This window comes from Anabrus simplex, chromosome 4 (genome assembly GCF_040414725.1).
Source record: "Anabrus simplex isolate iqAnaSimp1 chromosome 4, ASM4041472v1, whole genome shotgun sequence".
NCBI lineage: Eukaryota > Metazoa > Arthropoda > Insecta > Orthoptera > Tettigoniidae > Anabrus > Anabrus simplex.
The window spans coordinates 219376712-219389614 of NC_090268.1; the positions used below are offsets into that span (position 1 = coordinate 219376712).

At 43.8% G+C, this 12903-nt stretch overlaps 1 protein-coding gene across 2 annotated transcripts in view; it reads right to left on the minus strand.

Moving 5' to 3' along the window:
- The window catches only part of LOC136871785 (venom dipeptidyl peptidase 4), a 174961-nt gene that overhangs the window by 121739 nt on the left and 40319 nt on the right, over positions 1–12903 (minus strand). Inside the window, exon 2 of one of the 2 annotated variants that reach the window (XM_067145369.2) lies at positions 5192–5263. The exons of the other annotated variant lie outside the window; for it this stretch is intronic. Coding sequence (XP_067001470.2) covers positions 5192–5263 — 72 coding nt within the window. The remainder of the gene's footprint in view (positions 1–5191; positions 5264–12903) is intronic. 2 annotated transcript variants of the gene reach the window in all.

Genomic DNA, 12903 nt, shown 5'->3' on the forward strand with positions numbered 1-12903 from the left:
GCACCACTGATAACACCAAGGAAGTGAGAGCTAGCGATTACTGCACCATTGATGACACCAACAAAGTGAGAGCTAGCGATTACTGCACCACTGATAACACAAATGAAGTGAGAGCTAGTGATTACTGTACCATTGATAACACAAAGAAAGTGAGAGTGAGTGATTACTGCACCATTGATAACACCAAGGAAGTGAGAGCTAGCGATTACTGCACCACTGATAACACCAAGGAAGTGAGAGTGAGTGATTACTGCACCACTGATAATACCAAGGAAGTGAGAGTGAATGATTACTGCACCACTGATAACACCAACGAAGTGAGAGCTAGCGATTACTGCACCATTGATGACACCAACAAAGTGAGAGCTAGCGATTACTGCACCATTGATAACACTAATGAAGTGAGAGCTAGTGATTACTGCACCACTGATGACACCAACAAAGTGAGAGCTAGCGATTACTGCACCACTGATAACACCAAGGAAGTGAGAGTGAATGATTACTGCACCATTGATAACACTAATGAAGTGAGAGCTAGTGATTACTGCACCACTGATGACACCAACAAAGTGAGAGCTAGCGATTACTGCACCATTGATGACACCAACAAAGTGAGAGCTAGCGATTACTGCACCACTGATAACACCAAGGAAGTGAGAGTGAATGATTACTGCACCACTGATAACACCAAGGAAGTGAGAGCTAGTGATTACTTCACCATTGATAACACCAACAAAGTGAGAGCTAGCGATTACTTCACCATTGATAACACCAACAAAGTGAGAGCTAGCGATTACTGCACCATTGATGACACCAACAAAGTGAGAGCTAGCGATTACTGCACCATTGATGACACCAACAAAGTGAGAGCTAGCGATTACTGCACCACTGATAACACCAAGGAAGTGAGAGTGAATGATTACTGCACCACTGATAACACCAAGGAAGTGAGAGCTAGCGATTACTCCACCATTGATAACACCAACAAAGTGAGAGCTAGCGATTACTGCACCACTGATAACACCAAGGAAGTGAGAGTGAATGATTACTGCACCACTGATAACACCAAGGAAGTGAGAGCTATTGATTACTCCACCACTGATAACACCAAGGAAGTGAGAGCTAGTGATTACTTCACCATTGATAACACCAACAAAGTGAGAGCTAGCGATTACTGCACCATTGATGACACCAACAAAGTGAGAGCTAGCGATTACTGCACCATTGATGACACCAACAAAGTGAGAGCTAGCGATTACTGCACCACTGATAACGCCAAGGAAGTGAGAGCTAGCGATTACTGCACCACTGATAACGCCAAGGAAGTGAGAGTTAGCGATTACTCCACCATTGATAACACAAAGTAAGTGAGAGCTAGTGATTACTCCACCACTGATAACACCAAGGAAGTGAGAGTGAGTGATTACTGCACCATTGATAACACCAAGGAAGTGAGAGTGAGTGGTTACTGCACCACTGATAACACCAAGGAAGTGAGAGTGAGTGATTACTGCACCACTGATAACACCAAGGAAGTGAGAGTGAGTGATTACTGCACCATTGATAACACCAACAAAGTGAGAGCTAGTGATTACTGCACCACTGATAACGCCAAGGAAGTGAGAGCTAGTGATTACTCCACCACTGATAACACCAAGGAAGTGAGAGCTAGTGATTACTTCACCATTGATAACACCAACAAAGTGAGAGCTAGCGATTACTGCACCACTGATAACACCAAGGAAGTGAGAGTGAGCGATTACTCCACCATTGATAACACAAAGGAAGTGAAAGCTAGTGATTACTCGACCACTGATAACACCAAGGAAGTGAGAGCTAGTGATTACTCCACCATTGATAACACCAAGGAAGTGAGTGTGAGTGATTACTGCACCACTGATAACACCAAGGAAGTGAGAGCTAGTGATTACTCCACCATTGATAACACCAAGGAAGTGAGAGTGAGTGATTACTGCACCACTGATAACACCAAGGAAGTGAGAGCTAGTGATTACTCCACCATTGATAACACCAAGGAAGTGAGAGTGAGTGAATACTGCACCACTGATAACACCAAGGAAGTGAGAGTAAGTGATTACTGCACCACTGATAACACCAAGGAAGTGAGAGTGAGTGGTTACTGCACCACTGATAACACCAACGAAGTGAGAAGACTGCTGTTCCTTCTAATTAATATTAGGTTTAATATTAAATTTATATTAATGTAAATGTACGTTAAGTAATATTTAGCTTTTAGCTCATGTACATAGATCACTGTTTATTGCCACACTTGTTATTCCGTCACAGTATTACGTACAGCGTTTTGCTTAACCACTGGTTTATATTTTTCTGTGTTTATTTTACTTGTATTTCATTGTTATTTTTCTCTTTCTTTTTATTTTAATTTTTCGGATTTTTTTGTTTTCTTTTATTTGTAGAGCTATGCTTTCTTCCTTATATATGTTCTCCAAAGGTGTTATTTAGCTTTGTATGTTTGATTTTGTAATAGATTAGTATTATCCTGTAATTTGCAAGGTTAAGTGTAAGAGAGGGACCCGAGCCCTAACTTCTCCACTGCTTAAGTCTACAAGAGTTGGTATACTTGGCAACACTGGTGGTGCTATTATAATTATTGTCACGAAAGTATTTTTGTCATCTAAATTCACAAAATACTGGAGGGGGCTACAGACACAGGGCTGCCAATCGGTCCAGACGTACCACCTTCATCTTATATTTTGATCTCCGTCAGTTACTCCCCGGAGAACGCGGTAATGGCCTTTCCAAGCTTTCTGGAGTCCTCTCTTCCTTACGGGGTTATACAGCCACCCTAGCGTCCGCTCGTTGGTCGGTCGTTTTCTATTCTCGAACTCGAGTCTCCATGCAGTACTGGTCCGTCGGGGCAGGATGCGGCCGAGACACAGCCCTTCATGCAGCTGTGCACCCCGTGGTCTCGTGCACTGTGAACTGGTATGCCAGGGGGAATCGCAGTTCCTCTGATGTTCTATTCAGGAGTTACGGCTCCAGTTTCACTCGAAATCCATGGTGGTCCTTCGGGAGAGAACTTCGTATTCGTCCTCTCAAACTTGGCACAGAACTGGCAGTCTTCTGGACAAGTTCTTCGGACAGAGCGTTCACCTGCGTATCGTGGAGACCCTCCTCGATCTTTGTCTGTCCGGCTTCTACATTCCTTTGGCTTTCCTCCGTCTCGTTCTGAGCGACTTCCTTCTTGTTCTCCTGGGCGACTTCCGATTGTTCTCCCCTCCTCCACCTTAGGGTGGGGGCGGTAGAGTAACATCCATGGTATCCCCCGCTTTCTTCCTTCTTCTACCCCTCTATGTTTGGGGGTGGTGGAATAACATCCATGGTATCCCCAATCTTCCGTCTTCTTCTGCCCCCTGTGGTTCTGGGTGGTATAATAACATCTACGGTATACCCGATGTCGTGAGAGGCGAATAAAATGGGTCCATGGACTCTTAACTTGGGAGCGTGGGTTGGGGAGCACGGGGCCCTTAGCCGAGTCCTGGCATTACTTCCATTTACTTGTGCCAGACTCCTCACTTTCATATATCCTGTCCGACCTCCCTTACTCAACTCTTGTTCTTTTCCAACCCTGGCGCTATTAGAGCATTTGAGGCCTACGAAGTCTTTAATTTTCACGCCCTTGGTGGTCCTTCTCTTTCTTTGGCCGATACCTTCATTATTCGAAGTGTCGGACTCCTCCGATATTTTTTCTCCGATTAGTTTAGTAGAGGATAGTCGGTTGCATAGTTGTACTTCCTTTTAAAACAATAATAACAACAAACACCACCACAGCCTTCTTCTGACCATCTTCTGTCTTCTTCTGGCCGTCTCCCGTCTTGTTCTGGTCGTCTACCATGTTCTTCTGGCCGTCTTCCGTCTTCTTGCGGTCGTCCTCCGTCTTCTTCTATCTTCCTTTCATCTCCCTCCAACTTCTTCATTATCTTCTGGCCTTGTTTTATCTCCTTCTCCATCTTCTTCTGGCCTTCTTCAATCTTCTTCTCCGTCATCTTCTGGTCTTCTTTCATCTCTTTACGCCTTCTTCCACCTTCCTTTATTATCTCGAAGAGCTCATTTAACTGAACCTCAATTTTCGCGTGGCTTCTGTTCTCGATTGGCATGCAGAAGTGACCATGATTTATAAATGTGTGCTCACAGATGTTGTAGAATGCTCTCGACGGCGGTTGCAACCTGTAGTGTCTGGTTCGCTGATGGCAGTGACGTGTCCCGTCTTCTGGCTGTTACTGTCTGTGACCCAGTTAGTACACACAACAGTGTATCTGTCCTCCTCACAGCAGGTTGTCCGGTATTGCCTGATTTACTTGGCTCTGCAAGCTCAGTCACACGCAGACAGGTTCGAATAATACGCGAAGACTCGATTCCGGTATACAGAGTGAACTACTCACACAGTACTCAGCGAACTCCTGTGAAACTAATTGTTCACGCCTAGCCTCCTTTTCATGGGAATGGTGTACTAGAATCTTCGGGGCTCGGCGGGATTGGGAACATTCTCGTTTCATGTTCCAGAAAGCCCATGGGGAAACCAGACGAATGAGAGGTCGCGGTATGTCCTCGGGCCGGGTAGGAGTTCTCGGGTCTGGGGACTACGACAGGGCGTCCAAGTAACGTCTGCTGGTATGCGTTTTAACTGTTGAACTGTGGTGAGCTTTAACTTCGCACTAACACATCGAAAGTTTTCAACGACGCAAGGATGGCAAAGGTAGTGGCTGTGGCCTTAAGTAAGCTACAGTCCCAGCATTTACGTGGTGTGAAAACGGGAAATCACGGAAGCCATGTGAATATTTCTTCGGTTTACCCTGCCTAAACCGTTTAACGTATCCACAAGCAATATGAGTGAGTCTAGCAGAGCATAAAAATGCTGTACAAAATGTTCGTGGAACCACATACCTATCTTTAAATAATCGTCCGCAATAACAGTTTTTATACTTCTTAACATTAGAAGCCGCACGCTTGGTACGGGAATAACATTTCTGAGCCTCAAGGAGCTATTTTCGGCTCAGGCTGCCTAAACCAGTAAAGATATTCATAAAGTAGACCTACGTGGGAAAGAATTACCCAGTGTAAAATGTCCTGCGAAAATGTCCGTGGGATTATGTATTCTTCACGAAACTCTAGTATGACTATAAGAGAGTATCAAGAAGATTTGACTTACGTGACTCTTGGGCTTCCTGCCGTCTCCAGTGTTACTTTCTGAGGCCATGCTTGTTTGCCGATCGGAACAGACCTGAAACAAAGCTGAGTACATTTTACAATGTTGTCGTCTGGATAGTGAAAATTCCTGGCTGTGAACGGTTAATTTCTCTGGTGTTCTACGTACTACACCGCAGGGCGTTCGGCAGTAAAACTCGGCCCAATCAACAACAATTACCGACCTCATTGAAGGCCAGGAAGTTAATGATTGAATTTCCCTTTGAGAAAATCAAATTATCATAAGTATACTTGTGACGCGATGTTACCTAGCAACCATGCAGGCTGTGATGTGAAGTACTGATGCAGTTCTCAAGGTACTGTTGCTAGGCAACATCGTGTCGTTATTTCGTTACACAAAGACATATTTAAAAGTGGTTCATTTAATAATACTTCAGCAGAGGACTAGGTCTAGGATCTCCCACTTATTTGTGCCAGACTCCTTGCCTTCCTATCCCATCTTTCTTGGTAAACTCTTGTTCTTTTCCGACCCCGACAGTATTAGGTCACGAGGCCTTCGCGGCCCTTTACTTTCTTGTATCGATACCTTAATTATTTGCAGGATAGGACCTCTCCAATTTTTCTCTCTGATTACTGTTAATAGACGATGATTGCACAGTTGTACTTATTGTTAAAACAATAATTACCATCACCACCACTACTACGTGAACGCCCCGGGCTCGATTCCCTTCAGTCAAGGGATATCTGAGTGCAGGAGCCGTGTTGTCGCGGTGACCATGCGATGTTTTTGCAGGTCATTTCTGCCACCCGCATATAATAATTATTTAATTATTATTTAACAAGCAAACAGTGAACCTCATAATGCACACCTCACCCTCCCGTCCTTCTCCTTGCCCTGCTAATGTACAGTCTTCCCCATGTGATGCGCATGTTGTTCTATTCTGGGAAACGTTGTTGAAGAAATCTCTTCAAGGTTCACGATCTAATTTAAATGGATTAGATTTTCACTCGAATGGTGTGACGGAGAGGGAAAATCTGGGGAGGTATAAGCTGTATCTGTATACTGCATAAGGTATAGCCTAAATAGTTGACAAAACGCAGAACGTCTACTCTACGAAACCTGACTTCATGTCTGTTGAAACTGAGGATTCTTTTTGTTGCGGTGTATAAACTACCGCGGATTTAAAGGGTGTCATATCGGCCAGATTGAACATTTTGGTACGTGTCAGCCCCATGGTAGCTCTTTTAGATATTTCCAGGAAGGGGCTGAAGACTCAGACGACCTGGGATCTCCCAGCCGGCCTTTCCGTGTATTGTTCTCGGCGGCCGGCTTACCTGTGAGCTTCTTTGAGATTCAACGGGAATGTTCTGCCTCCAATGACATCGTGAAATTTCTGGATCAAATTACGCGAGCTATAAACAGGGAGACGAGCCCCTAATCAGGAGTATTGGAAGGTACGACCCAGACCAATACAAAAAGTACCCCACGCCAAAACAAATACTATTCAGCCACAGGAATAGAAGGTAACGGACTCCACACTCCTTCTAAGGCATAACTCATCAAAATATACTCATCAAAATATACTCAAATCAACACCACTCAAACATATAAAAACATAATTGAAAATAATAATAATAATAACAATAAATAATAATAATAATAAAAAATAAATAAATAATAATAAAACCAGTGTATGTAAATTGTAAATTAAATTGTATATTATATTTTCCACTTCCTTGTATTTCTATGTATATGTTTCAGTAACACGAGGTAAAGCAGCTGGCCAGCCCCTCAAGAAGCGCCCATGGACAACAATCGCACAAGATTAGCCACATTGTTTATATATGTGTATGTTTATCTCTAGATTAGACGTGACATGAGTGGCCACCACCGCAACGCAGGGACATACCCAAGGGATGAGAAAGGAAGAAGACGCTAAAGAAGACGCTAGCCTCAGCAATACAGCTGGCTTGGCTTATCCCTTCTCCATAAATGGAGGCTTGGCACCAGGGAACAGTGGCGGCTGGACAATGGGACTTTTCCTGTGGTTCCAAAGCCCAGAAGCCATTGGACCCGCGCACGAAATCCCGCAGTGCCAAGAAGGCTGATCCCCATATAACAAACAAACATTTCTGGATAATGGACATGACTTGTGCATGATACCTACTCTTCACTAACACAACCTGGAAAAATTCCAATCCACATCCTTGCATGTGCTATCTACAAAATGTCAGGTTTTACATGTAGACATCTTTCTATTTCCGCCTATGTGGTTTTTTCCTGACCCTTACTACCCGATTACACCACTATTGATACCCACCACCACATCTGGCCTGGTAACATGCTGAGCATGGGGACAGGCAGATACTCCTGTAGTATCACTTCCCACTCTACCCAGCTATCTCTTTTCTTCTTAGAAACTAATAGCATGTCGGAGGCCATGCAGATTGAGTCGATGGTCACGGCGGGGGAGCGGCCTACGGGGGCCCCCCGTAAAAAAAAAAACTGGAAAGTCAGTCAATGTTGGACTTCGTGTGAGAGTCAGCGTTAAAGTGAAAGGCAGTTGGGCTCCGAGGTGAAGCCAGTGTAACACTCAGTGAGTTGGGGTTCGGTGGCTGGGCTGAGGGCGACAGAGGTGTTGGCTGTCCGAGGTCTGAACAAGGAGCTGTTGTTGTGGTGTCAGAGTGTCCAGTGAGTAGCTGCATGGGAGACGGCGTACGGGACAGAAGACTGTGTACTGCCTTAGAGTACTGTGTGTGTGTGTGTGTACGTCTGTGGATTGAGGACCGCCGTGAGTCAGCGATTATGAGTGTGAATATAATTAGACGTGGGTTAATATTCGCTGTCGTGAGTATCGTCCTGATGTTGGATACTGTTCAGCTGTTGCTGATTGTTGTTCACTTCATGTGACTGTGTGAAGTATCAGACTATCATTGGAGTCGAACCGACGAACAGTCGTCGTAGGTTGTATAGCCAGGGACACTGCCCAAATCAAGCTATCTACGCACATGACTGGACTTGGGGGAAAGTGAAAGTAAGGATTATAGACGTTCCCAGGTAGCAACCTGCCGGGACTTCCGGGTGTGTGTACAGAAGAGAGCTTTGTAAATAGACTGTATTGTACCATGCTATGATTGAACTGGGAATTCCTGGAAAATTGGTAAGGCTGGTGAGAATGACAATGAGTGGGACACGAAGTAGTATAAGAACGGGAGGAATGATGTCTGAGACATTAAATATTCAAAATGGGGTACGACAGGGAGACGCGCTGGCATGTCTCCTTTTTAATGTTGCCTTGGAGAAGGTGATGAGAGATGCAAACCTCCTGAATAGGGGAACAATTTTCTATAGATCAGTGCAGATACTCGCTTATGCCGATGATATACAGGGTGAAGCGTAATTCGCGCACTCGGGCGTCGCAGCGCGACTCCTCACATGCCAGCAATAAAAAAATGTCTCTCACAAAATTTCGTCCTGCGAGTATATCCGGCAGAAAAAGGACGTTGAAGAGAGGCAATCTGGCAACAGTGTAACCACATGTAGGGTAACTAGCTCTGTCATTACATGTCAGCCGTGTTGTGCAGTTGGTGCAGTGGATAGAGTTTTGGTTTAACATGCAGGAGATCGAGGTTTCGATCCTGGGTTGAGGCGCATTTTTTAATTTGCTAATTTCCATCGGACGTTACATACTGTAATACAGTAAGACACCGTTTCTTAGGTCACATGTATCCTACATTTACAACATTTTGTAACCCGGAGAAAAACCTGTTCCCCCTCCGCTTTGTCCAGCACTAATCTCACATGGAGTGACCGGGATTTGAATCACGGAACCCAGCGGAGAAAGGCCGGCGCGCGGCGCGCTGCCGTCTGAGCCACGGAGGCTCTTCAATAATAATAATAATAATAATAATAATAATAATAATAATAATAATAATAATAATAATAATAATAATAATAATAATGCATTGAGATACGTACTAAATAGCATGCGGTTACCAGACGCAATGTTGAAAGGCATAATTAGTGGGACCATAGTGATAACACATACAAATTGTAACCGAATTTGAACATTATTCGCAAAGCACATTGCTAGGCCTACTGGTAACGTAAGGCCCTAAAGAAATGTAGTGGACCTGAAGGAGGCAAGAATAATAGTTTTTTTTTGCTAGGGGCTTTACGTCGCACCGACACAGATAGGTCTTATGGCGACGATGGAATAGGATAGGCCTAGGAGTTGGAAGGAAGCGGCCGTGGCCTTAATTAAGTTACAACCCCAGCATTTGCCTGGTGTGAAAATGGGAAACCACGGAAAACCATCTTCAGGGCTGCCGACAGTGGGATTCGAACCCCCTATCTCCCGGATGCAGAATAATAGTTGGTACGAATCTATGGGACCACTGGAGGAGGGTACAAAAAAAACAGGTTTCGCATCTAGTAGATGAAGTGGTGCGAATAAATTCACGCCCACGACGTGGAAAAGGTGTCTTTCGAAGTTGACCAATGAAAACGATTGTTCGTCCATTTCTAGGATCGTAGTATGTAAGTGCAAATCGTTTCTAGAGGACCCCCTGCGATCGTTGTTGAAGATTAAGATGCCAGATACCATATCACCTGGACTACATTTACGAAATAAAAAACATACGCTTCAACCAAAGATCGACCCCTCGACCTCCTGCATGCTAACCGAAAACTCTAGCCACTGCACCAACTGTACAGCACGACTAACATGTGCTGACAGAGGTAGTTACCCTACATGTGGTTACAGTGTTGCCAGACTGCCACTCTTCAACGCCCCTTTTCTGCCGGATATACTCGCAGGACGAACTTTTGTGAGAGACATTTTTTTATTGCTGGCATGTGAGGAGTCGCGCTGCGACGCCCGAGTGCGCGAATTACGCTTCACCCTGTAGATATAGTGGCAAGAACTCGAAAGGCAATGGAAGAGACATTCGTCGCCCTTGAACAGGCCAGGAGGAAAATGGGACTGAACATCAACCACCAGAAAACTAAATATATGGCTGCTGGGAAAGCACGTAAGGAGAACATGCCACCCTCAATAACCATGGGCAATTACACCTTTGATATAGTTGAACAGTTTAAATATCTGGGATCGACAGTCACCTACTCAAATGATACCTCTCATGAAATTAAACAGAGATTAATAGCAGCCAACAGAGCCTATTTTGCTCTAACAAGGCTTCTCTCCCCAAGGCTCTTGACCCGTACCACTAAATTAACCATCTATAAAACACTTATAAGACCTGATTGGTCATTAACAACAAAAAATACTGGAATGCTGGATGCCTTCGAAAGAAAGATACTTCGAAGAATCATCGGCCCAGTCTGTGAAAGAGGAACATGGAGGAGGAGGTACAATCATGAATTGTACAACATTTATAAAGACCCACCTATTAGAAGAATAGTTAAATCAGCCAGACTGAGGTGGGCCGGGCATGTAGCACGGATGAGTGATACGGAAGTACCTAAAAATATATTTGTACCGGGCGGTACACCTCCACACCGTTTATTTAAAAGTTGCGCCAGTTAAAACTCCTCTTCTGGAGGAAGTCTGAACTTTATCTACGGTCTTAATTTCCAAATTTCTCAGAAGATGTCACTACCTGGAAATTTTTGAGTTTGTGAACTGTGTCATTTTCGACGTACTTTTGTTTTGCTTGTATTAAGAAGTGTGAACTTTCTCTTCTAGAGGACACTACTGAAGATCAACAATAGTGCAACCTAGTGCGGAGTCAAAGAACTATTTTGTTGGAGAAAATTTAATTTCAGGAGTTTGTTCTTTGTTAAATTTCTTTCTGTCATTGTTTAAGTTGGCAATATTTACCCCTTTCTTCCCCTTGTTTTGAATGTATCCAATCACGAATTTCTTCAATGAATTTCTGACCAATCTGGTGTATCTTTCCCCAACTTGAATCTGTTGCGGGGTCCTACCCAATAAAATCTTTGTGGGAGGGTGTTTTCTTTCCCCTAACGCCTAGAATTTTCTGCGAGAGTATTTAAACTGCTGATTTTAGGGTCTCCGGGCCACTTCTGTTCCATCTTTCAGTGTATTAAGTACATAGCAGGAGGCGGGAAGCGCCTCTTTCCTCGGCAGCGATCTACTACCAGGTAATGGCCTATTAATAACTTCTTTTCTTGCTAGGTCGGCAGTTTAACTCTCGCGGCGGGTTCGAAGCGTTTTCCATCATGTAACCTTTTCCTAAAATGTAACTACTCTTTTCTTCTATTCTCTTGTAAAGCTACATAATGGGATAGAGAGTGCTAACCCTCTCGAGCTCCCACTCATATTGTTTTGAGGTGAACTTATTTTTCACAACCTATTCTTCGATAACGTAAAACTATTGTTCCTTTCTTAAGTCACCTCTGTAGTATGGGATTAGCCCTTGCATCAGTGGCCTAAGAGCCAAAATATTAGGAGTGCAAGTTCGCCTCCTCTCAAATTGTTATTTTAGAGGTCATTTAATTAACATTCTTTTCGTTTTGGGTATTTTACCCCTGTGTTATGTCCGTTGAGGACAGCTTGAAGGTGGAGTTTAGTGTGGCCTGGGAGAGGCTTAAATTGGAGAGCGTGTGGCTCTTTTAAAAATTGTATGTTGTATGCCTCGAGGAGGTTTTTCAGTGTAATTTGGAGCAAGGGCTCCTAGGTATGAATGGGGTTTTCTGCCCCTCTGTTAAAATTGTGTTTGGGATAAAACTGAGCTGATTGCCCAAGCATTGTGAATTCGGGGCTCGAAGCCCAACTTCTGTAAATATTGTAACTACCTTTTTTTGACTTGCTACTCTGTAACTGCCATGCTTGCTACTTATTTATTTTCAAAAGAAAATATAACCTTATTAAATTTTAAATTTTGTTTACATGCACTATATTTTCGTAGCTTGAGATCCATTCACGCCCGCACCTTCTTTCACCTCTATCTACTACCAAAACACGGTAACAAGTGGTAGCAGAGCGTGGTTGAATGGGTCTCAATTTTGCCCCTCTTGACGGTTAAACATTGCTTTAATTCAAACTCTAACCATTTTCTCAGTTGCTGGCATTTGCGAGTTTTTCAAAATCGTTCTGTCATCATGCCCGGCCCTCGCGATGTTCTCCTCCTTAACTATTTGCGCAAAGGGGAGTTGATCTATGAATTAACTATCAGAAATGTGCAATCTGGAGGCACGGTTGCAATAGACACTAACAAGCTTAGAGAGTCCCTTGATTTGCCCATTTCCATCCCCAATTTGGGAGAGAAAGAAATTGATGACTCTCTTTCCACGATCGTCGAGAATATTACTGGGCTAGCATCTGTAGTTAGTTTTTTTGATGAAAATGATCCGTCTCCTAATCAAATTAAGCGTGTGCAAGGCAGACTATATCACTTTTCAAATAGAGTTAATGATCTGTTGTCTCTAAAGGTGAATGACGTTCAGAGGAAGGAAGCTAATACGCTCCTTGAAACTATTTCTGAATTGTCTAGTAAGGTCACTCTATTGTTAACTGGGGAAGTTCCTCCCAAATCTGATCAACCCACCATAGTGAATGCAGGTAGTGAGGAAGCGCCTCCCAAGGGAGAAGTTAATAGGATAACCGTTGCTGCTCAAACTATCCCTGCCCCATTGGACCACGAATCTGAACGTCGTGCATCATTGAGTAACATCCGTTCTGAATTAACTTCCTCGCCATCGAAACCTTTACCTACTATGTCACCTGGGTT